The sequence below is a fragment of the Chrysemys picta genome, chromosome 2 (genome assembly GCF_011386835.1).
Source record: "Chrysemys picta bellii isolate R12L10 chromosome 2, ASM1138683v2, whole genome shotgun sequence".
NCBI classification, from domain to species: domain Eukaryota; kingdom Metazoa; phylum Chordata; order Testudines; family Emydidae; genus Chrysemys; species Chrysemys picta.
Window position 1 is genome coordinate 157,362,033 of NC_088792.1, and position 24,681 is coordinate 157,386,713.

The 24,681-nt window shown below is 41.0% G+C and overlaps 1 protein-coding gene across 1 annotated transcript in view; it reads right to left on the bottom strand.

The window, feature by feature from the left end:
- Window positions 1-23,602, bottom strand: part of ADAM28 (ADAM metallopeptidase domain 28) — a 42,555-nt gene extending 18,953 nt beyond the window's left edge. Inside the window, exons 1-10 of the mRNA XM_065584510.1 lie at window positions 23,316-23,602; window positions 15,938-16,050; window positions 14,726-14,802; window positions 12,800-12,878; window positions 10,698-10,774; window positions 9,146-9,338; window positions 7,739-7,801; window positions 3,510-3,581; window positions 1,849-2,018; window positions 675-759 (exon numbers count right to left, since the gene is read on the bottom strand). Of these exons, the coding sequence (XP_065440582.1) occupies window positions 675-759; window positions 1,849-2,018; window positions 3,510-3,581; window positions 7,739-7,801; window positions 9,146-9,338; window positions 10,698-10,774; window positions 12,800-12,878; window positions 14,726-14,802; window positions 15,938-16,050; window positions 23,316-23,367 (981 nt within the window). The 5' untranslated portion in view covers window positions 23,368-23,602. The remainder of the gene's footprint in view (window positions 1-674; window positions 760-1,848; window positions 2,019-3,509; window positions 3,582-7,738; window positions 7,802-9,145; window positions 9,339-10,697; window positions 10,775-12,799; window positions 12,879-14,725; window positions 14,803-15,937; window positions 16,051-23,315) is intronic.
- Between the last annotated feature and the right edge of the window lie 1,079 nt (window positions 23,603-24,681).

A 24,681-nucleotide genomic window follows, 5' to 3' on the forward strand; every position in this document is an offset into this window, starting at 1 on the left:
CTCTTGTGGTTGTGTGCTTTTAAATATATGCCAAGGGCTCCCGGAACTCTGGCTGGCTATCTCTTTGGTAAGGAGTTGCTTTTGGGTGGAAATCTAAATAAATAAGCAGTTTGATAATAGAATGGCATAAAAGTCAAGGTGTGCTGCATTATTCCAAAATCCCCATCAGACACTGCAGTACATGCTGCTACCTCTTGGCCCCTGTGTGTTCTAAAGTGTGTTCTGTCTGGTTTCACATCCAAATCTCAACTGCTTTAAAAATCAGGGGGTATTTGGTTTTAGAGATTTGGCTCGGTCCTTTAAAGCATTTGGCTCAGTCAGTGAACTTTGGGTCCAGAGGTGAACTTCCCCTGCTTTCAGGGAGAGGTTTTGCATCTAATGTTCTGGTTTAGGCCCATATCTAGTAGGTTTTTTTTTTTTTCCAAACCAGTTCATCCATCTCTAATTTAAGATGCTCAGTGTTGTGATTTGGGGCATCCTGGTCAAAACTGATTCCATCGTTTATCCCTTTCTTTTAAATCACGGTATATGGTTCTGCTCTCTCTTATATTAGTTTATAAATAAACAACTCTGTACGCTCTTCAGCCTGATGCAGCAATGAAATGTACCCTAAATAATGCCATTCCAGTGACGTTTGCCTGCTGGTTAAATGTTACCCAAAAAACCAACCAGACCTGAACAATGCCTGAGGAATGAGTAGAACTGCACATGGTTCCCACAAAGGCCAGGCCTACTGTTGGCCCATCAAAGTCAATCGCTCTGTAAGGAAGCAAAAACACACAGCGTGAAGCCCAGCGATCTGTCACAAAGATGCAAATCTGATGACGTTGCTGGTGGTTTTGTTGATTGAACTGGAAGTTCCCTTAGGCACGGTCCCCTTAGTCAGAACCAGTGTGATGGGGAGAGATTTTCAAGGGCACAAATACTTAGGAGCCTGACTCTCATTGGCCTTCAGTGGGATTTAGGCACTTATCTGTCATTTGTGCCCTTGACTCTCTCCCTGAGGGTCACAAATACGACACTGCAGCTGAATAATCCTGAATTTTGGATCTGAATTCCAACTTTGCAGCTCAGATATATCCAGTTCAGCAAAGCACTTAAGCACAGTTTCAGTTTTAAGTGTGTGAGTGATTTCACCCCTTTTCTGCAAGACTAGATTTATCAAAGCATTTAAATATTTGATTAAATTTATCCTGATTCAGCAAACCACTTAAGTACATTTTTAATGCCAAGTATGTGCTTAAGTTCCACTGATATCAATGGGACATTAGCACATGCTTAAATGTAAACATGTGCTTTGGTAAACCAGGCCCAGTGGGCTCATGCCAGAATAGTGAATTGGGCACCTCTCCAAAGTTTGGATTCAGATCAGAATCTGGGTCTGAGCTCTGTATTTCAGGCCCAGATAGCTAGATAGCCAGCTGCAAAATTCATATCCAGCTCCTCATTTGGATATTAAACTTCCCCCCTCCAAAATGCATGGGTGCTTAGGTCCATCTCTATTCATTCATTTTATTTGCATTTATACCAACACTTTGCATGGTACCACATTTTATAGTATTCCTGTTTTGCCGGAGCTCAGACTAGATGAACATAACAATCTCTTTTGTCCTTAAAAACCTATAGGTGAAATGCTAGCCCCGTTGAAGTCAGTGGCAAAACTCCTGTTGACTTCAACGGGGACAGGGCTTCACCCCATCAATTTGTGAATATTACAACTCACTGTTTGAAATGACAAAACTAGGACCCTTATAGACTGCATCTCTGGTTATCTTTGTAAACAAGTTTCTGGGTACAAATTCTTCTGGCATAGTTAGAAATAGAAGTGGAAAAGGACATGATACGTACGTGAGTAACTGAGCATTGTCATTATTCTTCCGTTTCATTAGGTTGGTTTGACGCCATGTTGAGAATTTGTCCAAGGTGGTGCCGGCTGAAGAATTCACAGTGAACGGATCCCCAGCTGACCAGATTTCTAGACCAATCAAAGCCACGTGAATGTTTATGGCTTTATAAACCTGCAGTAAGGAGAGATCATGGACAGAAGAAGTAAGAAGAAGTAAGTGAATAACGTAGCTGAAGTCTACGTACTTAGATCAACTTACCGTGGTGTCTTCACCGCAGTGAGTTGACTGCTGCCACTCCCCCGTCGACTCTGCTTGCGCCTCTCACGGTGCTGGAGTACAAGAGTCGACGGGAGAGGGCTCGGGGGTCGATTTATCGCGTCTAGACTAGACGCGATAAATCGATCCCCGCTGGATCGATTGCTGCCCACCGATCCGGCCGGTAGTGTAGACATACCCTAAGTAACTTCTAATTTTTTCGGACAGCAGGGACTTATTCTGATAACATTTGGTCATTTCTAAAACTAGATGAACTTTTCTGAATTCTGAAATTCCAATGAAGTTTTGAAACTTAAAAAAAAAACAGAAAAAATATGATTTTTCTTAATTCCGCCTCTTCCCCCTTCCCTCCCCCCTCCCCAATTTTTGGACCAGCTGAAGAAACTGTCAAAATAAGTCCCATTTTGGAATTGCAGCAGCATATTTAAAGAAATTACAAACTTAAGAGAGGAAAAAATGTGGAAATTTTTCACACCTTCTTTTTAATGAACTCTAATCAGTTCTTTGTAACAATTGCTAAGACACTGACGCCATAAACCCTTCCTTAAAATATTTGATTTAGGTATGTAATTCTTTCTCCCTCACTTCTGAACATACAGCAGGGGATATTATGGACATGTGGCATTCACTCGGGACTAGATCTCTAGCTGCTGTGCTAGTAAGGCTCCTCTAAGAGCAGTATAATACATGGGGCATTAATGTAAATGAGCATCAGGCACATGGAGTTGAATGAGATCGATTTATCATATGCTTAAAGTTAAGCACATGCATAAGCATTTGGAGGATTGGAGCCTAACTATATAAAAATGCAGTCTATAAGAAACTTGGCATAGAGTTTCCTCTTAAGGAAGAATTTTCTTTGAAAATTTGATGGAAATTGAAAGGTTTTGTGAGGAGCTGGTCTTTTAATTTAAAAAAAAAAGACCTTTGTAGCATTTATTATAATTTTGCCTTTTACATGAGCATGGATTGCCACTGGCTTGACCTCGTGTAGTAAGTTGCTTGAGTGCAAAGATGGTGTAAGCCACTATGTTGATTTGGCAGCATTTCATACCCCCTTTTCACTGCTGTGAATAAAATGTGCAAGGCATGGAGCAGTAAAGAATCAGATCCAGTGTCGACAGTTGTTTTCAGCCAAATCATTGTGGACTATGAGAAAAAAATCATTAGTTTGATATCATGGTTCTGTTGCTTTTATAGATGTGAAGGCACAGATTCTCCTTTCATTTTTTCCATCTGATCCTTTATTTCTGCTTTATTCACTTTCATAAATGCCAGCAGATCTGATTTTCTTCATTCTTTTCTAGGTGTAATTACAGAAAACTCCCGAGATTGCAAAACTTAATCAATTCTGTAGCATTTTTACTTAATAATAACACAGCTTACCATGTTGATGTAATTGATTATTTCAAAAACCCGTGTTCTTATACTCGTCATGTTGCGGTTGTACTTCCTATACTGCAAAAATAAATATGAAAGCATCAGTAACAGGAGAAGGGGAAAAAATAAAACAATGATTGGGGAAAAAAGACCTGAAACATTTCAAATAAAACTGCATCACAAATTAGTGGTCTTTGTTAAAGTGAAATGAAGGTATTAGTATAGCAACTGATCTCAGTTTACTATTTATCTCCTATTCGTATCATATTGTATATTTCAAATCCCTCACAGTGTATGATATTCAGCCCTTGCAGAGGGAGAGCACAAGGCCTACTGAAGTCCCCCCTCTTATGCTCTATTTTGTGCATTTAAGTGAGACTTCAGTGGTGCATAGGCCTGGTATTGCCTGTCTGCACAGCAGTGAATTTCACCCCTTAGTTGTTGAGATGTGAATGGCTATTTGAGAGCAGATGGTGATGTTAAGAACATAAGAGCTGCCATACTGAGTCAGACCATGGTTCATCTTGTCCAGGTGGGGTGACCAGATGTCCCGATTTTATAGGGACAGTCTGATTTTTGGGTCTTTCTCTGATATAGGCTCCTATTACCTCCCACCCCCTGTCATGATTTTTCACACTTGCTATCTGGTCACCCTGTGTCCAGGACCCTGTCTCCAACAGTGGTCTGTAGCAGAGCTTCAGTGGGAGTGTACAAAACAGGGCAATTATGAAGTGATCCACCCCTGTCTTCAACTCCCAGCTTCTGGCAGTCAGAGGTTTAGGGTCACTCTGAGCCTGGAGTTATGTCTCTGACCATCTTGGCTAATAGCCATTGATGGACCCATCTTCCATGAACTTATCCAGTTCTTTGTTGAATCCAGTTATACTTTTGGCCATCACAATATTCCATGGCAGCGAGTTCCACAGGGTAAATGTTCATTTTAGGGTGACCAGATGTCCCGATTTTATAGGGACAGTCCCAATTTTGGGGGCTTTTTCTTATATAGGCTCCTATTACTCCCCACCCCCGTCCCGATTTTTCACACTTGCTGTCTGGTCACCCTAGTTCATTTTGTGGAAAAAATACTTCCTCTCGGTTTTATTAAACCTGCTGCCTATTCATTTAATCAGGTGACCCCTAGTTTTTGTATCATGTGAAAGAGTAAACAGCACTTCTCCATTCACTTTTTTTGCACCATTCATGATTTTGTAGACCTCAATCATATTCCCCCTTATTTGTCTCTTTTCTACATACAACTACACGCAGCACTATAGGTACTGCAGCCCGCAACACCTACTGTACTGTAATCACAATAGTGTAGGTTGAGAATTTAAGGCTCAGGGACTAGGCCCCAAATCCTGTCCCTCATTCTTGTTTTTCTTTGTCAAATAACAGCCGTTCTAGATATTAAGCCTGGTCTTTAGCTGATGTAAATCAGCATAGTGCCATTGAAATCAATGCTGAGTTACACCAGCTATGGATCTGACCTATTATTTTTAATGCACAGTGCCTAGAGACTAGGATGACCAGCACCTGTAAATATCTAATGGTACGTCTACACTGCAGCTGGGAGCGAGTCTCCCAGCCCAGGCAGACAGAATTGTGCTAGTGGAGTTTAAGCTAAATATCAGTGTGAACTTCGTGGTTTGGACTGCGGCTTAGGCTCTCAAGCCTAGGAGGTCTGGTGGGCTTACCCTAAGGGGCCTGCAAACACTTATTATCAGGTGTAGCATTACCATAAGTGTTTATTAATATGAAATCATTGGCATTAGTCCTCATAATAAACACAAAGGGCTTGATCCAAAGCCCATTAAAGTCAGTGGAAAGACTTTCCTTGATTTCAATTGGCTTTGGATTGGGCTTTACATCTGGTAGTGTTTTGTGTGCTAAAATAGAAGGTATACACCCCAGGCCTGATTCTGATCACAACCGAAATCCACTTTTCACCACTGATTTCAGTTGGTTTAATTCTGATTGACACAAGTGCAAGTGAGGAAGAATCAGATTTGTAGAGTGTTAGAGGATGCTGTACAAAGGTGACAAAGTAGCCTCAACTCATACAGATCTGAGTTTCTTCCTGTCTTTTTAGGGTCTGGTTTACATTAAAGCCCCTTTACACTGTTCTGGCAGAATAAGGAGCCTTAGACTAGGTGTAAAGTAAAGTTCCACTCACTCTAAGGCCCCTTTCCACTGGGGTGGAAAGGGGCCTTAGTACAAATGAGAGTGAGGCCCTTAGAATCTAAAAAAAAACAAAAAACGGTAATAGCAGGTTTTATGAAAATTAGTTTAAAAGAGATTGCTCCTGGACTGATGTCAAGTTTCTGCCTTTGGCAAATATTTAAGGCTGAGTAAACTTCCCCCTGAAAACTGGGACATATGATGGAAGTGTCATACTTTCACAACACCAAATATAGTAATGTTCTTAGAAAATATGCTGATTGGGGGGGAAAAAAGAAGAAACGACGATCTGGAAAAAAAATTGTTCTAGTTTTTGTTCATTATTTTTCAGGCCAAGATGATTCGCCTTTCCTGGTACTGCGCTGTTTTAGTTAATGGAAACACATTCATCCGTGATGTAGCTTCCGAGTGTTGGGTCCAGTGGATGAGAGGAGCATGAATGTGAGGAGATGAGAGGAGCATGAATCAGTAAGCATGAAAGTGTCTATCAGAAATATTATCAGCTGTGGACCTGATCCTGCAAACACAGGTTGCTTAACTTTAAGCCCATTGGTTGCAATCGAGACTACTCTTGTGCTTGAAGTTTAGCACGTATTTGTTTGCAGGATCAGGGCCTTTTTATAATATCCATATTTTACCTACACAGCAGGTTGTGTAACTGATCAGCTACGATTCTCTCGTATTCAAAATCTCCTTCTTTATTTGCAAACCTCTCCTGGCCCATAAATACTTTTGGTGGCCATAACTCTCTCTGCTCCTCTCCATATTCCCTCTGCTCAGGTGGGCCCCAAATCTTTGAAATGCTGCTGAAAATACTTGTTAAAGGTATTGGGGACGAGATGGTGGTCAGGATATCACAGGCTAATGAGCTGATCCTACACGCTATTCTGCACATGTGGACCCCTGTGCTTCCACAGAGTCCCACTGAGGCAGGGGCGGCTCCAGGTACCAGCGCACCAAGCGTGTGCCTGGGGCGGCAAGCTGCGGGGGGCGGCCTGCCAGTCCCTGCGAGGGCGGCAGTCAGGCAGCCTTCGGCGGTATGACTGCGGGAGGTCTGCCGGTCCCGCGGTTTTGGCGGCAATTCGGCAGCGGGTACGCCGAAGGTGCGAGACTGGCAGACCTCCCGCAGGCATGTCGCCGAATCCGCGTTACCAGTGGACCTCCCGCAGGCATGCCACTGAAGGCTGCCTGACTGCTGTGCTTGGGGCAGCAAAATACATAGAGCTGCCCCTGCACTGAGATAGTTGGGTGTTCCACCTGGGCACAGTGATTTGCTTGTGTGGAGCAGCTTGTGGGATCAGGGTCAAAGTGTGTCATGTGGCTGGTCCACATTGAGGGTGACAGCCTCCTACTACTACCAGCTAGCTCATATGATATCCTGCCCTGTGCCTCTTAAAGGCACAGCACAGAACCTGCAGCCCAGGGGGACGGAGAAGACTATGGTGGCTAAGTCACCTTCGGGTCCTGCTTGCTCCAGGACGCCTGATATAATGTAGATAGCCCTGGGGGTCTGTATCAGTTATGGCAGCCTTGCCTGGGATTCTGCAGCCCCTGCCCCAGCACGCCCCATAAGCTAGGGCTTAAGAAGGATCTTCAGAGGACAGACTTACAGCTGTCTCCCTCAGTGCCTGCTCTAGGGGGATCCTCCCATAGCTAGAACTGGGGATTTTAGGTCTTCTTCATTCCACTGTAGTGCTCTTATGTGGTGCAACTGGGGATGGCATGTGGGTTAGGCTCTCACACTAGTTGCAGGGCAACAGAGATCCAGGCCATACACGTATATTGTCATCCAAAAAATGTCAATGTGTTGACGAACATTTTCCAATCAGTCTTACTCGAGATCTATCTTTGGCTGTCCATTGTGAATTTCAAATCTTCATAGGGCAGGATCTTCCTTGCTCAAAGTTGGCTTAACTCTGCCCGCCGCTGAAGTCAAGGATAATACTCCCATTTATCTCAATGGGAGCACAGTTAGACCAGTGCTGAGTGCTTTGAAAAATTAAATCCATAGTTGTTGTTGTAAAGGTAAAATGAAAAATGTTTGTCTGAATACTCACCGCAGCATTGTCTACAACTATGTAGACTTCGACATACTTCTTTGCTTTCAGGTATTCCTGTTTCTAAGAAAAACATTTTGCAAAAGATTGTTAGGACCTGTTCCAATCTGCCCCCTTTAGATTCAAGAAGAATATTTTATAATCATATAATCTCTCTCTCTCTAAATTACTGAGAGTGGAAATGCTGTCATCCCCATTTTTCACTTGAGAAGCTCAGGGTCAGATTTTCAAAGGTATTTAGGTGCCTAAAGATGCAGACAGGCACCTAGTAGAATTTACAAAAGCACCTAAGTCAGTTAGGTGCATAACTTCCATTGATATTGTTTGGCACCTAAGTCTCATTGACTAAGCCTAAATACCTTGGTAAATCTAGCCCATAGTTCTTTTTTAATTGAAATTAATTAAATTTTGGCCTTAGATCAATGTGCAACTCGTATTGACCAATAATATTCAAACCTGTAGTGGGTGAACTCAATCCATTGATTCCCCATTGGCAATTGCATGCTTGTATCTGCAGGCAGAATTTGCCTTTATTTGTGTTTAAAGCTGCCTGCTACTATGTTAATTAACGTTGCACAATACTAATGAAAGATAAATTGGGTTGCCTCCAGCTGTGTACAGGTTTCAACAGCATGAGTCACATTTCAGATCTGTGATTTCATATTAAAAATGTGTACCTGTCAAGGCCACATTTTCAAAATGCCTCCAAAAATGTGTGTGCAAACTGTGCCATTTCCATGTGGAAAATGTGCATTTGCAGATGCAATATTTGCACATTAAATTTGGGCCATTTGACGTGTAATTTGGATGGAACTGCACATTTTTCATGCATAGGGACTGATTCTGATGTAAAGGAGCTGTAACTGAGGATCAGGCCCATGGTTACGGAAGCTGACTTTAGGATTTTATCTGTACTGATTTAAAACTAAATTAGCTGAAAACGGATAATATTTTCCTCCCTTTCTAAGCTGTGGGTCCCAATTAAAACAACAAAGTGTAGCAACCTGCATGGAACTTGGAGGGAGGAGCACAGGTTGCAGGAGAGAAGTGTTCAGAGCAGGCACCAGGAGTCAGTCTGTGTGCACATGGCTAGAATGCTAGTCACAGTTGCAGAATCTCTATAAATAGGTGCTTTAATGAAGAACCCATTTAGTTTTACAAGCATGTAATTCTCTTGTGGAGTTACCCAGCACAGACAACATGAAACACAGATTGCCTCTATTCCAGCAATAGCATGGTGAATCCCTAACTACATCTAAGATCCTGTTTCACATTGCCCTTCTGGGTAGGAATAATTGATTATTTATTTTCAAAATATGGTGTAATTCACCACTTTATGCCAGAATCACAAAACTAATTCTCAGAAATGTTCTTAGTGATTTAGTTTATCTTCAGGTCGGTACTCACTTCCAGACTGGTGCTGGATCTAGAGGATTTTTTGATAGGATCTTCTGATTCCCAGGTAGTGTTGGTTACGCCGCAAGTTTTTGGGCCTTCAACATCTTCCAGGTTTTCATATTTAAAGACTGCATGTTCCTCGCTGTCTGTGAGCTTCAGGGGTTGGATAAGGTATCTTTGACCATGGGTCTTGAAATATCCTCTATGAAACATTTTTTTAAAACCTTCAGATTAGAATGAAGGTGAGGATCTTTGAGAATCCATAGGATTTTATCAGAATAATGACGACTCACATTTGTGGAGCACTTTTCTCCCCTAGTATAAGGATCACACTACACACCAGTGTAATGGTACATAGTAGAATTTTAACAGCCCTCAGATACAATATACAACAGGAAGTAAAAAATGCCATGACAAACTGAAATTCTAGGGGAAATTAGGTTAGAAAAGTAAAACTACTCAAACTGGAATTAAGCCAGTGGAACAGAATTTTGTTCATTACTTTTATACTGATAAGATCTGACCAGAAAATGGAATTTTGATTCCATGGGAAATTTGATATTTTGGCGTTTGTGTTCATCCTAATTCAAGAAGAAAAGATTAAAATTATGCAGAACTTTTCTTTTTAATATTTTAATTGGAAATGTCAAAATGTTTTGTTTTGACATTTGTGATCAAAATAAAATGTTTTCACATTCCAAAATCAGAAGGTTTCATTTCAGTGTGTTAACATGAAACAAAACATTCAGACAGAGAATTCTGCTGAAATCAATCTTTCCCAGAAAATTTCTGTGTGGATGAAACCCCATTTCCTGATGGAAAAATATTCCTTTGAAAATTGTTTGACTAATGTTCCCAGCCCTTCAAATTGTGCAATGGAATCTTTAATGGTTACAAAAGGACAGATCTTTGAGTTGATTGTCTCGTGCAAAAGACTGGATCTCCATCAACACAGCTCCACCTAACACCATATTCAAGCACTGGTTCAGCATTGAATGAGAAGATTCAGCATCTCCTGCTGAATCATCAACATAACTTCCCACTACAGCACATCGGCGTTCCTTTAGTTTCCTATCTAGTATTAGAACCAGAGTGAAAATATGCCATTGCACCCCCTCCAAACAATTGCTGATACCCTCTGGCTTTTTCTTATCCTTTTCCCTTTTCTTTATAAACAGTTTTCTTCAGAAGGAGATCTATAGGATAACTACTCAGACCCATTCTCATAGTGATTTCCAGGGGTGGCTCTATGTTTCTTGCCACCCCAAGCACGGCAGTCAGGCGGCCTTCGGCGGCACGCCTGCGGGAGGTCCACTGGTCACGGCGACTGGCAGGCCGCCCCCCGCAGCTTGCCGCCCCAGGCACACGCTTGCTACGCTGGTGCCTGGAGCTGCCCCTGGTTATTTCACCCTTATAAAGCTAAACTTTTGAGATCTTACTGATTCATAGCACTGGCTGCAACTGTGACTGTAAATAAAGAGCAAGTGAACAGAAAGCCTTGTAGATTAAAAAGTACATTCTTGTATCATTTCACCATGAAGACCATTAGCAACAATCTTACTTCAAACCACTGCAGGCACTGATGCTTGCTTCTGAGTCATTATCATTTTGGATGTGACCGTCGTAAAAACAGTGGTCCTGTTAGGAAGCAATGATAAATTGTCATATTGGGCCAGATCTTCAGCTGGTGTGAACTGGCTTAGCTCCAATTACATCCGTAGCGTTATGTCATGTTACATTATCTGCAGATATGTCCCATTTGGAGATTATAATTTTTCTCTGAATATTGTAGTTTTTGTTTTATATCAAATCTGAGTTACGGTGTTCTGGTCAGAAAGGAGACTGGTACCCCCTCCACCATCCACTTTAATTGCATATGCTTTCAAAAGGAAATTGTGACCTGTGGTACCTCCTGCTTGAAATGGAAATAGAGGGTGACAATTCCCAGGTTAGTTACAGCAGCTCTGTTGTTGGTCTGTTGGCACAAAGGTGCCCTAACTTTGGCAAGTCTAACCAGCGCAGGCTTTCCCTTCCATAGAAGAATCTTCCAGTGGATTACAGCTGCCAAGTTTATTTGCCTTCTGTTGGCCTGATTCAGCAAAGCACTTTTTCATGTCCTTAACTTTAAACATGTGTTTCCCATGTTCTCAAAGTTAAGCATGTGCTTAAATGTGGAATAGGGTTAGGATTACCCCTGTATTTAAAGTTAAGCACATGCTTAAGTGCTTTGTAGAATCAGGGGTCAGATTATGTTCTTTCAGTATGACCCCAATGCAGGAAAGCACTTAATTATGTGCTTAACTTTAACACGATTAAGTCTTGTCAAGTCCCATTGAAGCTAAGCCATTAAGAATATGCTTAAAAGTGAACATGTGCTTGAGGATAAAATTTTCAAAGAAGCCCAGGTGATTTAAGAACCTAACTTCCAATAGAGCCACGTGGGTTCAATGGGATGCCTAAGTCACTTGGGTACTTTTGAAAATGTTACCCTAACTACTTTCTTGAATACGGGTTTGTGAAATGGCATTTAAACCCACATACAAATGTACTACTTTTATTGCTCATGGATGCTGGGTTTCACATTACGGTTTAACATCCATTCATCATGATATGTCAGCGTCTTTACAATGAAAGAATCATTGACGAAAGGAACATTATTAGAGAAAATAATAAACAATTGCTGTACACTTCATGCTGATGCAAGGAAACCTGAAAAACGTTTAACCACCGAGCAGTATGAGCAAAGGTGGAATTCCTCAGTCATACAGCATGTCAGATGTCTGTGCAGCATGCCTTGTTTGGAATAATCTTTAACCAAATGCAAACTTCCATTTGGTGAGAGAAATAAATAGAACAATGAGGAATGGCCTCTGTAATATTAAGAGGAGAAATCCTGAAGTCCTTACACACATTTTACCCATCCAAATTCTATTGTTACTCTCCAGGACAAAGAATATTTATTTCTGCATTTCAAATTGTAATTGTTAAAAAAACATACAATGAACAATGGCTTAAAATAGAGGAGTTTTGTAGTTCAGTGGGTCAAGACCCACAGACATACAGTTAATTAAAAAAAAAAAGAACTTGTACAGTGACTGCCTTTGTGCTTATAACTGAGTAACTGATTGGTCATGGTCCAAGGAAGCCATCTGGTATAACCTGTAATACATTTTAATGCATCTGCTGTGTGGGTGGGAGGCAGAGTACGTGTGTGAGTGAAGGTGTGTTTATCTGAATTCATGATCTCACTGAGATTAGGCTCTTTAAATGAATAACATTGCTCCTTTTGTGAAACTAAGTTATGCATACAGAGCCATAGAATGTTTAGTCTCAGTGGGCCCCATTCCCTTTCCTCCGGGAATTCCAGCAGGTCAGGAGATGTGTTCATAAGCTATAGACATGAAAAATGTTTTCTTTGTTATAAAGAAAGCTATGGTTCGGATTCTCCAGTGGTGTAAATCAGTGCAGTTCCATTGAGGTCAAGAAACACAGCCTCAATCACTCATTCATGAAGGCGAGTGAAACTATGTCAATTTATACAAGCTTAGGATCTGGACCTATATCTTCCATTAAAGAGTGGATTGTGCTGTTGCTACTATGCCGGTGAATCCCACATGGAACACCATGTGATTACAGATTTGTAGAAGAGCCTTCGTATGTTACCTTGATCTGAGGGCTTGTTGTCACTTCTCGACCCTCATGTGAGTAATGAGTTTCAGAGTAGTCCTTGGCAAATAGATCCCTGGAAAGAATACAATGGGCCTGTTATTCCAGCTAATAATGATGCTGGAGTAATCAAGGGAAGAAGTAATTACATAATGAGCTTCAAACCATTTTTTAAACACTAGCATGCATAGTGTTGTTATTTTTAGCATCAAAAGACTAGAGAATTAAGGCCGCTGAACAGTTAGGCCTCTTCACAACCCTTATCCAAACAAAGGGAGATTTCTAAAGTCAACCCAAAGCCCATTCATTGTATTAATATAAAATAACTTCCTGAGAGTAAAAGACTATACCATTTTTAAATACATACACGGACCTGATTCTTTCTTGGGCTACACCTTGGATAGTCATTTGTGCCAGTTCAAAGTGAGTGTGAAACGCTACTATTCTGATGTGTTAGTGCTTTCCACCCACTTTGACTAACATGCAGAGCAATGGAAGATCTGGCTCATCTATGTACAAGACACACACACATATAGAGATTGAACAATACTTTCCATTATTACCCTCTGTTTCCAGTTATTTATAACTTTGTCAAACTTTAACCCATGGGGATGAAATTGTCCACACTTGGTTTGTAGTTGAGGCTGATTTTTTTTCACTGTAAGTATAGCTACATTTAGAAAGACATACATATAGGTGTAGATACAGAAATAGAAAACACTAATTGGTCCTGCTTTGAGCAGGGGGTTGGACTAGATGACCTCCTGAGGTCCCTTCCAACTCTGATATTCTGTGATTCTATGTGGACATGATATCCCTGGAATACATTTTTTTAATTCGGCAACCACTGAATACACTGCATTCATTTTGCATTCTGACTTGCTTGCATGCACACTGATCACCAATGACTCAATCTTGCAAGTTTCTGAGCACTCTGGTCCCAGTCCACAAAAGCACTGAAACAGATGCTTAATTTAAAGTAACCAGAGCAGTCCCACAGAAGTCAGTCGTGAATTGGGGCCCAATTCACTTCAGCTAGTACTAATGTTCCAAACCTCTATGAGCAATTTCGACGGATCACCATCTTTTTAAAGAAAGGAAGCTAACACAAAAAGGCTTCCCAATTCCTCTTCCTCTGCTCCCTTCAAATAGTTTGATTAGATTAAAGCAGGGACTAACATTTATTTATTGTTTCTGTTTCTATTTCTATTTCTGATACATTTAATATAAACCAATTGCCACTTTAAGGCATATTTACACAATCTTTAAAAACACGCCACTTAAAATGGACCTAAATTGACACAACATCAAACATAAAGAATTCAAAAGACACACCCAGCCAGTGCAAAATAACAATTACACGTTATTTCATGTTTGCTCTGTATGATCCGATAGTGTTCTGATATTCTCTGTTTTGTATTATAGCCTCTTCTCTATGTACCTTGCATATACTATATGTATAGACTAAGCTTCTAAGGCCAGGATGTGTTTCTTATTTTGCAATATTAATTCAGAACCCAGTAAGATTTAGAAGTCTGATCATTTGTAAAATGTCAGGACGACTTCTTATTATTACTATTATAATATTTTTCATTCTGAGAGAGCCTAAGTACCTGCAAACAGGAATCAAAGCGGCAGGAATGTCGTTACAATCACAACAAATGTCATATATCTGTTTTGGAGTTTTGTCATGCTAGCCAGGCTCTGCTATAGTGCCACTGATTCTATTCTATTCTATTAAGGCTCTTATTCTGCTGCCATCACTATGATATCTGAGAGTTAAAATTTCAAATACACCCATCTCTTAGGATCCTAAGTCCCATTTGCTTTTAGAAACTGTATCCTCAGTGCTGTATAGTACCTCTTTCCAGTGACCTGGGTGATAGAGAGTGATAATGTTATAAGAAAAGAAATTGAACTTACTTATTTTTTTCTAGATGAAGTATCACTTTCTCGCCGTTGACTTTAATTTCATATTGCATCCTGTCATCATATCTTGCCTGCAAATATTTGAGTGTCATAATGTCGATAGCAATAAGCACCAACCTCACTGTGAATTTACTGGTCTTGAGATGCCAACACCAACTCTGCCACGACAGTAAACCCGCTGGCAGTTCTAGACTAAGCATTTTAAATGACTTCAATAAATTGAACTTTAAAATCTAAAGTCTGCTCTCAAAGGTATATGTACAGCTCTGCTTACTTCCATAAGAGACTCTACTTCGCTTAAGACCCAATTCTGGAAAGCACTCAAGCACATGCTTAACTTTAAGCATGTGAATAATCCAATCCCTATTAATCCAAGCACCTAAGCATGATCTTAACTTTAAGCATTTGAATTGTCTTAGTTGAACTCAGTGGTATGTTATATCCCTTTCCCGTACCCTTTATCTGTCTTGCCTATTTAGATTGTAAACTTTTCAGGGCAGGGACCATCTACTACTCAGTTTATGCAGTGCCTAACACAATAGGCACTTGGTGGATCACTAGGCACTATCTCAATAATAGTAATAATTATTAAAGTGCTTAAAGTTAAGCATGTGCTTATGCTCTCCTTTGTTGGGGCTTTTATCCATAGATCTCCAAGTACTTTATAAAGTACAGCAAGTCTCACTGCCCCATTTGACAGATGGAGAAAGAGAGACCAAGAGAAGTTAAGTGACTTACTCAACATCCCCCAGCAGGTTGGTAGCAGAGCTAGGAGTAGAACTCTGTCCTGAACCCTCTAATTTGTTCCACCTCCACCCAAAGGTAGATTTGAGGGTGTGGCTGTGCTGCATACTTTGGATCTAAAACTCAACACCCTGAAATGCTAGGTGCTTCTGTTCTACTGTTTTCTACTATCCACCGAGCTCTACTTTTGAGCAAAAAGTGCCACTAATGCCAACTAATGAGTTGGTTTACACTGTGAATAAATGTATGGTCATGAACTAGGAGGAGACTCACCAATCACATTTAGACTTTGCCACCTACTTTTACTGTGAGACTATCATGGCCTGCCCTTGCAGGAGAATGGATTCAATAGTATGATCTGATGTCTGGATCTAACTTGTCTTGAAAGTTAAGTACACTCTGATCCAAGACAAAACTATCCCATTCCCATGCAAACAAATAAAAAAATGCCTCCTTTATTACCCCATTGTTGGGATTTTGGTTTCCTGCTACATCTCTTTTATGTAACGTGTGTAGTTTTTGTGGATATACCACTTCATAGTCCTTCACCCCAGGTAATTCCTTTCGTGCAGTCCCTAGGGGAAACAAAAAGATTTGTCAAAACAATTGTATTTATTTTTTAAAATTCCACAGTTTCTAAATGCTGTATCATTTTATTTAATTTTCATGCAATTCATAGAATCCTATTCTAGCACTGCACGATTTCGTTTTTTCACAGAAATAGTTCCAGTTAATCCTCCTCCTGTAGCATGTTTCACCTATTATATTTTACTGGGTGTGATTATGTGCATGTGATAGTTGAAAACTTTTCTCTTTTCTGCTTTTGATTGTCGTCTTTTTCTCTCCTTTTGTTCAGTCCTCTCCTACTCCCTGCTCCCACTTTTTATTGGGGTTTTATATAGGAGTATGGAATATGTTTTGTTCCTTATAAGAACACTTCATACCAGCTGTTTTGTGATCAATATAGTTGTGTAGAAGGATGTTTGTAGGAGAAAGAGTGGTTCGTAGATTTTAAAGCCAGAAGGGACCATTACGATCAGCTAATCTGGCTTCCTGCATAATACAGTCCAAGTGATATTGGCCACAGGAAGGAACTGTAAGAGATGGCAGCAGTGATATCAGACCCTTAGACTGAGGGTGTGCCCATCATTGGTTGATTGGATTCATAGTCTGTGTTTGTAGTTAGCCCCTCAGCTGCTGCTAGAATATTCCGGGACAGCAACAGCCATATTGGCTTTTTTCTCATCTTCAGCCGGACAAGAGGTTGCAGCTATCTCTTCTGGAAGCAGAATTGATGACCACCATGTTTCCTTAGAACTGAGCTTCCATATTGCATTCCTCATGCGGAAACTATACCCAGTCCATAGCACAAGCAGTTGGGCGCCACATGGTGCTGAAACCAAACGCAACACTGGATTGTGCGGCCAAAATTTTCAAAAGTGACTAGTGATTTTTTGGTGCCTTGGATTTTGGGTGTCCAACCTGCAACAACCTTAGAGGGCCTGATTTTCATTAAGGGCTAAGCAGACGTGCTCTGAAAATCAGGCCCTGCTAAAACATCTGTCTCAAGTTGAGCATTGGAAAAATTGGACACTAGTCTCTTTTGAAAATTTAGCCTGAACTCATTAATATTAATAGCCTGGGCTGAGACTGCACCTTTCTCTTGAGGATATCAAAGCATTTTCCGTGCATGGTTAATTCTCATAACACCGGCGTGAGACAGGTATTTTTATTAGCCCTATTTTATAGGTGGGTAAACTTAGGCATAGAAAGGGTAAGTAAGTTGCATAGTGAGTCAGTGGCAGAGCTGAGAATAAACCCCAAGAGGCTAGATGGCTAGGCATGTGATCTAACCATTTTTCTTTGCCCCTTCTCACTTGAGTAAGTTGGAAAATTTCCATCAACATGTCTTTTTTTCCTATGGAAAATGGCTTGTCGATGAAACAGAAATTTTTGCCAAAAAAGTTCTGGTTTTGTCCCCAAAAAAGAGGGTTTTCACTGAAAACCTGAAAATCTGAATCTTTGTATGCCAAAATCAGAAAAATTTCAAAGGGAACTATCCTAGGGAAAAATACATTTCACAGACCGCATACAGATGCTTGCATTCTAGAAGTATCAGTTGGTAGAATATGGTTATTTTATCCAGCAAAGCGTATGTATTAGTATGGCCAAATCTCATTAATTAACTCCTCTTTAGGCTATTTAAATGTTCTTACGGATTCACACAAAAGCCCTGTAGATATCCAAGACCAGAGTGAGTTAAATGCTAAAAGGCCCTGAGGCTATGAAACTTTGGTCATGACTGACTGACAGCACACTTCACTGTGAACAGCTGTGCACAGCACTACTCATCATGCCAGAATACAAGAAAACCAGTTAGGTAATCAGGGAGCCTCATGGTTAGTCAGTACATCAGCATGTGCACATTTTGCAATACCCAGCAGTTGTCTCCTGTGCCATTATTCCATGGGAGAGCTGCAGTCTGTATTAAGGGTCAGATTGTACCTTGATAGGCACCTGCCCACACTGGGGGCATTTCAGAGCTGCATCAACTCAGTGTTAGCTCGAGGGTGGATAGTTCATTGGGGCAGGTGCATCCGGCTGTCCCAGGGGCTGGTGAGTAGGTGTGGGTGGGGATTGTGTTAAGGAAGGTGCAGCAAGTTACCCTCCTCCCCTGCCCCACCCTCCCCCCCCGTGCATCTGGCTATCTTCACTGGTTGGTGTGCAGATGGGAGCAGGACCATGGCTCTTTTTGGGTGGATTGCAACCAAATGGGTGATAGCAAGGAGTTAACCATGAGCTGAGGAAGGCCCGGGGGCTTCAATTGTACCTTCCCTATGCAGAGCCGGCTCCTCATTCCTTCTCTTGCTCCCCTTGTGCTATCACGATCTAGCCCTAGTCATGTTGCCAGTGCTCTTTTGCCAGTGTGTGTTTTCTGTCCTACCTGAAGAGCAAAATTCTCCTCTCAGGGCTCTCAAATCTCTATTGGGTATAATGCTGAGCTCAGCGCAAGGGTAGGAGAGCAGATTGCATTTCAGATGGGCATTGTGGATTTGGCTGTGGGAGCCCAGCCCTTATTAAATTATTAGCTAAGCCTGTAGATCTGGCTAGATGTGATCTTGCTTCTAGATCCCTCTGTCGACAAACTCAGACCTTGGAGCAGTGCACAGAAGAAAGACTGGGAAGGAGCATCTGTTTCAAGGCGCATGAGTGTTTTTGAAAAATCTGACCTATTTCATGTGAACAGACTAATTTCTGATTGTTTCTGAGTGGGAGGAATATAAATAGAATTTCCACTCAGGCTGCACAGGATTTGTGGCACCGGTGTGTCTTTTATGCACTAGGGCCAGCTAAAGTCTGTTTACTCTAAATATCTTTCCATCATGCTGTACACCGGCCTCTGCTGAGTAACCCCATGATCTTAACTCTGGGCTCACTCCTCCAACCTTCTGTACAACCCATTTATTGCATTATATCTGAGGCCCCAATGCAAGAAAGCACTTAAGCCCATACTTAAATATAAGTCCAATGGGACATAAGCACATGCTTAAGTATTGTCCGAAATAGAAATGCTTTCTTGAATCAGGATCTAACTTAGTTTTTAATCTCTTTGCAGCAGAGAACTTGTACGTATTGGGTAGCATCTAGCATACCATTAGGTACGATTAGCATATTACATAATAGCTGTAACCGACCAGTTGCATAGGGGCCTTCAGGAAGAACTTGATTGTTCTGGATTGCTACTGATTCCTTTGTGATGTTGATCATTACTAGACATATGTGGGTATATACACGAGTCCGTCTATCTTCCTATCCCAGGTGGCTGCTGTGAATCTTTTACTCCTGTATTATTTCCATCTACCATGATCTCCCTTTCAACAAGCTTTGAGAGAGCAGAAGCCATATGACTGATGCACTGGACCAGCGGTTCTCAAACTGTGGGTCGGGACCCCAAAGTGGGTTGGGACCCCATTTGAATGGGGTCACCAGGGCTGGTATTAGACTTGCTGGAGCCAGGGCCTGAGCCTCACCACCCAGGGCCAAAGCCCGAGCCCAACCACACAGGGTGGCGGGGCTCAGGTTACAGGCTCCCAGCCTATGGCTGAAGCCTTGGGCTTTGGCTTTGCCCACCTCAGGGTGGCAGGGCTCGGGCTTTGGACCCCCTTCCTGGGGTCCGGTCGTAATTTTTGTTGTCAGAAGGGGGTCGCAGTGCAATGAAGTTTGAGAACCCCTGGTCTAAACTATTCCAGAGAAGATCTAGCTTTGTGTCCTCTGGACACTATTCTGTATCCACAGAACAAACAGCTCAGCTAAAACTGCTGGCATTTATTCACTTTACTTTATGAGGCAATTAGAAATAGTCTCACAATGGAAGGGAAGGCCCCTTTATCATTCCCAGCAGAAAGAGGATGCACCTGGCTCCAGAGTGTTCTGGGCCAATGGGCAATATGTCTCCTAGTTTTTGCATTGCTGCTGCTACAAGCAGCTGCCAGGCTGCGAAAATATTTGGTAGCCAAAAATGTTCTCTTGTGCTGCCTTCTGAGCAATATTAGCCATTGCGTTTGCAAAGTGATCGGAATGTAAATGGCTGTACAGTGCCCACTACAGGTATGGAACAATGACTAATACTGGTACCACTGCGGTTCAGCCTATCCTAGCTGCTGGATCTGGATCAGAGTATTACGGTTACTCTGCACCTGTTAGATCTCCATATCCGTATAGCTTCTTTGTCACCAGTCCAGAACTGAGTCATGAAATATTCTCTAATATCTATGGTAACAGCTGCTCTTGTTTTCCAAGCTGCTCTTGTTCCCTCATCCTCTAATCCAGCGGTTCTCAAACTGTGGGTCGGGACCCCAAAGTGGATCATGACCCTGTTTTAATAGGGTCACCAGGTTTGGAGTTAGACTGTCTGGGACCCGGGGCTGAAGCCCAAGCCCGAATCCCCTGCCTGGGGTCAGACTTCGGCTTCAGCTGAGGGCGGCAGGGCTCAGGTTACAAGCCCCACACCTGGGGATGAAGCCCTGGGGTTTCAGCTTTGGCCCCCCGCTTGGATGGGCTCACGCTTCAATCCCCCCTCCTGGGATCGTGTAGTAATTATTGTTGTCAGAATGGGGATCGCAGTGCAATGAAGTTTGAGAACCCCTGCTCTCGATGACAGCCACTCTCCTGTTTTGGACAGATCGCGCCCAGTGTGGGTCATACACTAGTATCAGTGTGATATGGTGTGAAAGCTCTTGATATCCCTGTCTGGAGCATGGAGCCACATCCAGAATCCATTAGGATCACTAGAGTGAGAGGGCATTAGGATGTGCAGAACTAGAATCCGGGTGTGGGGCTCCTGGGTCCAAATTGGAATGAAAACAAAAAAAATTCAAAGTTTCCCACAAAATGATTTTGGGGAAGGGGGGGGTGGAATTGTTTTGCACCAATCAAAACATTCCATTGTGTTAACGTTGAAATGTTTTGCTCTGATTTTTGACTTTTTAAAATATGTTGTATCATAATTTATAATATAAAATAAAATACATTTTGAAATGAAAAGTCATTTCAATGCATACCTTCAAAATGCTTTGTTCTGAAAAGGTCAAAACGCTTCATTTCAACTTTTGTTTTTAAAAAACTGAAACTTTGTTGAAATTGACACATTGCCATGAAAAGTTTCTATTTCAATGACATTTTTGACCTGTTGTGGCTGGTAGCATTTGAAATGGACTGGGCAAAGCACTGGAAAATGTGCTGGAGGTAGGGAACATACATGTACATGATGGAGGTGGCAGGAGAGACATCTTGGATGACCCAAATGGCCTTTTTCCATCTCCCCTTGTGTACGTGGATATGTTGTATGTCTGTCTGTTTAGTAGTGAAGTATGTGGTAGAGCAGTGGTCGGCAACCTTTGAGAAGTGGTGTGACGAGTCTTCATTTATTCACTCTAATTTAAGGTTTCGCGTGCCAGCAATACATTTTAACATTTTTAGAAGGTCTCTTTCTATAGGTCTATAATATATAACTCAACTATTATTGTATGTAAAGTAAATAAGGTTTTTAAAATGTTCAAGAATCTTCATTTAAAATTAAATTAAAATGCAGAGCCTACCGGACTGGTGGCCAGGACCCGGGCAGTGTGAGTGCCACTGAAAATCAGCTTGCATGGTGCCTTTGGCACGTGTGCCATAGGTTGCCTACCCCTCTGATAGAGGTATTGTGGTAGCTCCTATTTTAATCACATAAATAAAGGCCAGGTTTTCCTAAGTGCTCAGGACCCAGCATCTCTCATTGTGACACTTGTAGATAGATTTTCAAAAGAGCTCAGCACCCAACGAATGTTACTTTCTATGGGTCTGATTTTGTAGCTTCTCCATTTGAGAAGTAAATAGTTTCCTTATGTAAATAGTTTCAGTGAAATCAACGGGTCTCTTCAGTGAACAATGTGAGCGAGCACTAATCAGAGAATATGAGTTCCTGAAACAGCCCCTAGCTTGGCTTTGTCTAAAATAGGAAAAGTGGTTGAGTGGTGTTAGTAAAATCAACCTAACCAAAACTTCCTATTGCAGATTCACAGTAACGCCTTTAGCTTGATTTTTAGCAAGTCAAATTACAGGCTCGATTGCTCAAGTTAGGTTGGGTTTAGCTAGGTAGCCTGATCTAAACTTGACCTTTTCTCTAGTCGAGACAAGCCTTACAGTTTAATACCTTTGGTATGTATTTCATATGAGGATTTTTAGCTACAAGATTCTGGGTGTGTTAAGTAGGCAGTTATATTTTGTTCTGTTTCTAATAGTTTTCCTAGAGTCAGTTCTTCAGAGTGAATGTACAGTGTCATCTTGTTTTGCTTCAGGCATGATTTTAACTCAGTTTTTTCTGAGCAAGAAATGTATTCTGGATCTGTTACAACAGGTAAAATATTGGTGATAAGGCATAAATAAATACTGCAATTTCCCAACCATCTTAAATCAGGAATTAACACCACTAGTTAGTGTGGATCTACACATGAAAACGAAATCTGTTTGATCAAGATATATAAAGTCTCAAGGGGAAGATTTTCAGAACTCTTCACAAGAAAATGCATATAATTCCATACACAAATCTGTTTAATTCTGTACATAATATGTGTGTGCACTGAAGACAATTACATGTCCAAGTGACCATGAATTGCATGTGCGAATATTTGTGCATGTCGTGGTCTGAAAATCTGCTCCTGATTCAAATAGCAAGCAAGCAAGCAAGAATACACTCAAAAACTAATGTATGGCACCTCATATAGAATATGGTTAAATAATTATACTTACTTAATATTGAAAGGATTTAATATATAATTATTTAATCATATTCTGAGTGATCTCAAGGTATTATCCTGGTGCTGCATAAATATATGTTTATCATTCTATTTCAATTGCAAGTAGACGACTTCTGTTCATTTAATTCCAATAAAATTATTTCTTTTACAATTAAAATGTTGTAAATGCAACAAATTAGCCAAGTTGAATAAATTCTCTCACAATTGTCGAAAAATGGTTTTCTCAATTCCTCAGAACAAACTTGTTCCAAGTCTTGAGTCAATCTTTGTCCAGTTTAGTCAATCGGGTAAAATGTTTTCTTTACTAATCTGCCTTTCTCAAGAATTTTAATGATTACTTTTTAACTTTAGTAGTGAAACAAAAACCTCTATATTCAGTAACGCCATTGTCTTCAAGTGACTTCATTTGGTGTGAGTACAACAAATGAAATCATGGTTCTTCAGTATCAGCCACCTGTTAATAATTAAAAACTCATAAAAGCTATAGAAACGTATTTGTCACTGTACTTAGCAGCGATTTGATAAAAGGGGAAAAAACTTACCTCGGTGTTGAGAAAGGAGCAAAGCTGTAGAAATCAGAAGTACTTTAATCATGTCAGCTAAGCCTGGAAAGCGGTCTCCTTGCTTGGAAAAAGACTGGCCTCTAGCTTCTTCCTACTTTAACCTGCCCTGCCTTCTGCAGTGAAGGAGGGAGACTGGGTCCTTCAGCTTTATTCTTGTTCCTACATGAGGAAGTGTTTACTAAAGGTGTTGCACAATTTTCAAGTTACAGCAATGCCACTACATGCGGAAGTTCCTGCCAGTTAGTTGGTGTCACTTGAATTGTGATATACTGATTGCTTTTTTCAAATGATTTCACAGAGCTACTGCCTCTCACCAAAGGGACTGGAATTGTCCGAAGGCTCTTTTTTAGTTTAGCCTGGCTGATAGAAAACAAACATGGCTGCTTACAATGCAGGGGGCTTTTCTTTTTATGCCATTAGAGTTGGGATTATATGTATGTTCATGCCTTTACATGTAAATACAGGGTTAGGGAAGAGAGGATCAGAGACTGTGGAATGTTGAGCACCTTATACTTCCATGGAGAATTAAAGATATGCAATGGATTTCAGCACCACAAAGATTTCAGGTCCTGACTTATCACCATTTAATCAATGTGAATTTCAGTTTGTGCTGATTAGCATTTAAATTGTAAGGCAGGGTAGGGCTCTGAGCAATAAGTAAGGGGAAAGTAATGGCCAGTCTGTGAATCATTTCCATTTTATAAACACTGCACTCATGTCCCCTCCCCCATGACGCCTGCATGAGTGATGTTCGCTTTGGGCTGATGATGTAGCTTTGGAATATATTGAGAAGTGAAAATGGAAATCGTGAAATCAATAATGAGAACAACCTGGAAGTCAAAAATCTAGAAGGAAAGAATCAAAGTAAGTTTCTACAATTTAGACCTTGCCTACATTACAAAGTTATACTGCTTTAACTATACCGGTGTAACTAAAGCAGTACAAACCCCCTAGAGTGGAAGCAGTTATGTGAATAAAGGGGCTTTATGCCAGTTTAGCTTTGAGAAGTGTAATAACTATATTGGTATAAGCCATCTTTATACGATATAACCCTGTCCACACTCGGTTTTTCCCCCTACTATACTATATCAGTAAAAATTCCATCTCCTAACAGAAGTAGTTATACCAGTAAAACTTTCAAGTGAAGAACAGGCCTTACTTAGGTGTTTAAACATAGTTTTAGGTGTCTATCTCAAAGCATCCTTATTTGGAAATATTGGTATTAACCTCCATGTTTTTCAGTTCTAACCCTTGGTTAAAAAGCTTTGATAACATGTATTTAATCTACAGGGTGCAGTGAGAGTTAGGGGTCTGTCTGTCTGTCAGTCAGTATTGTAAGTCTCAA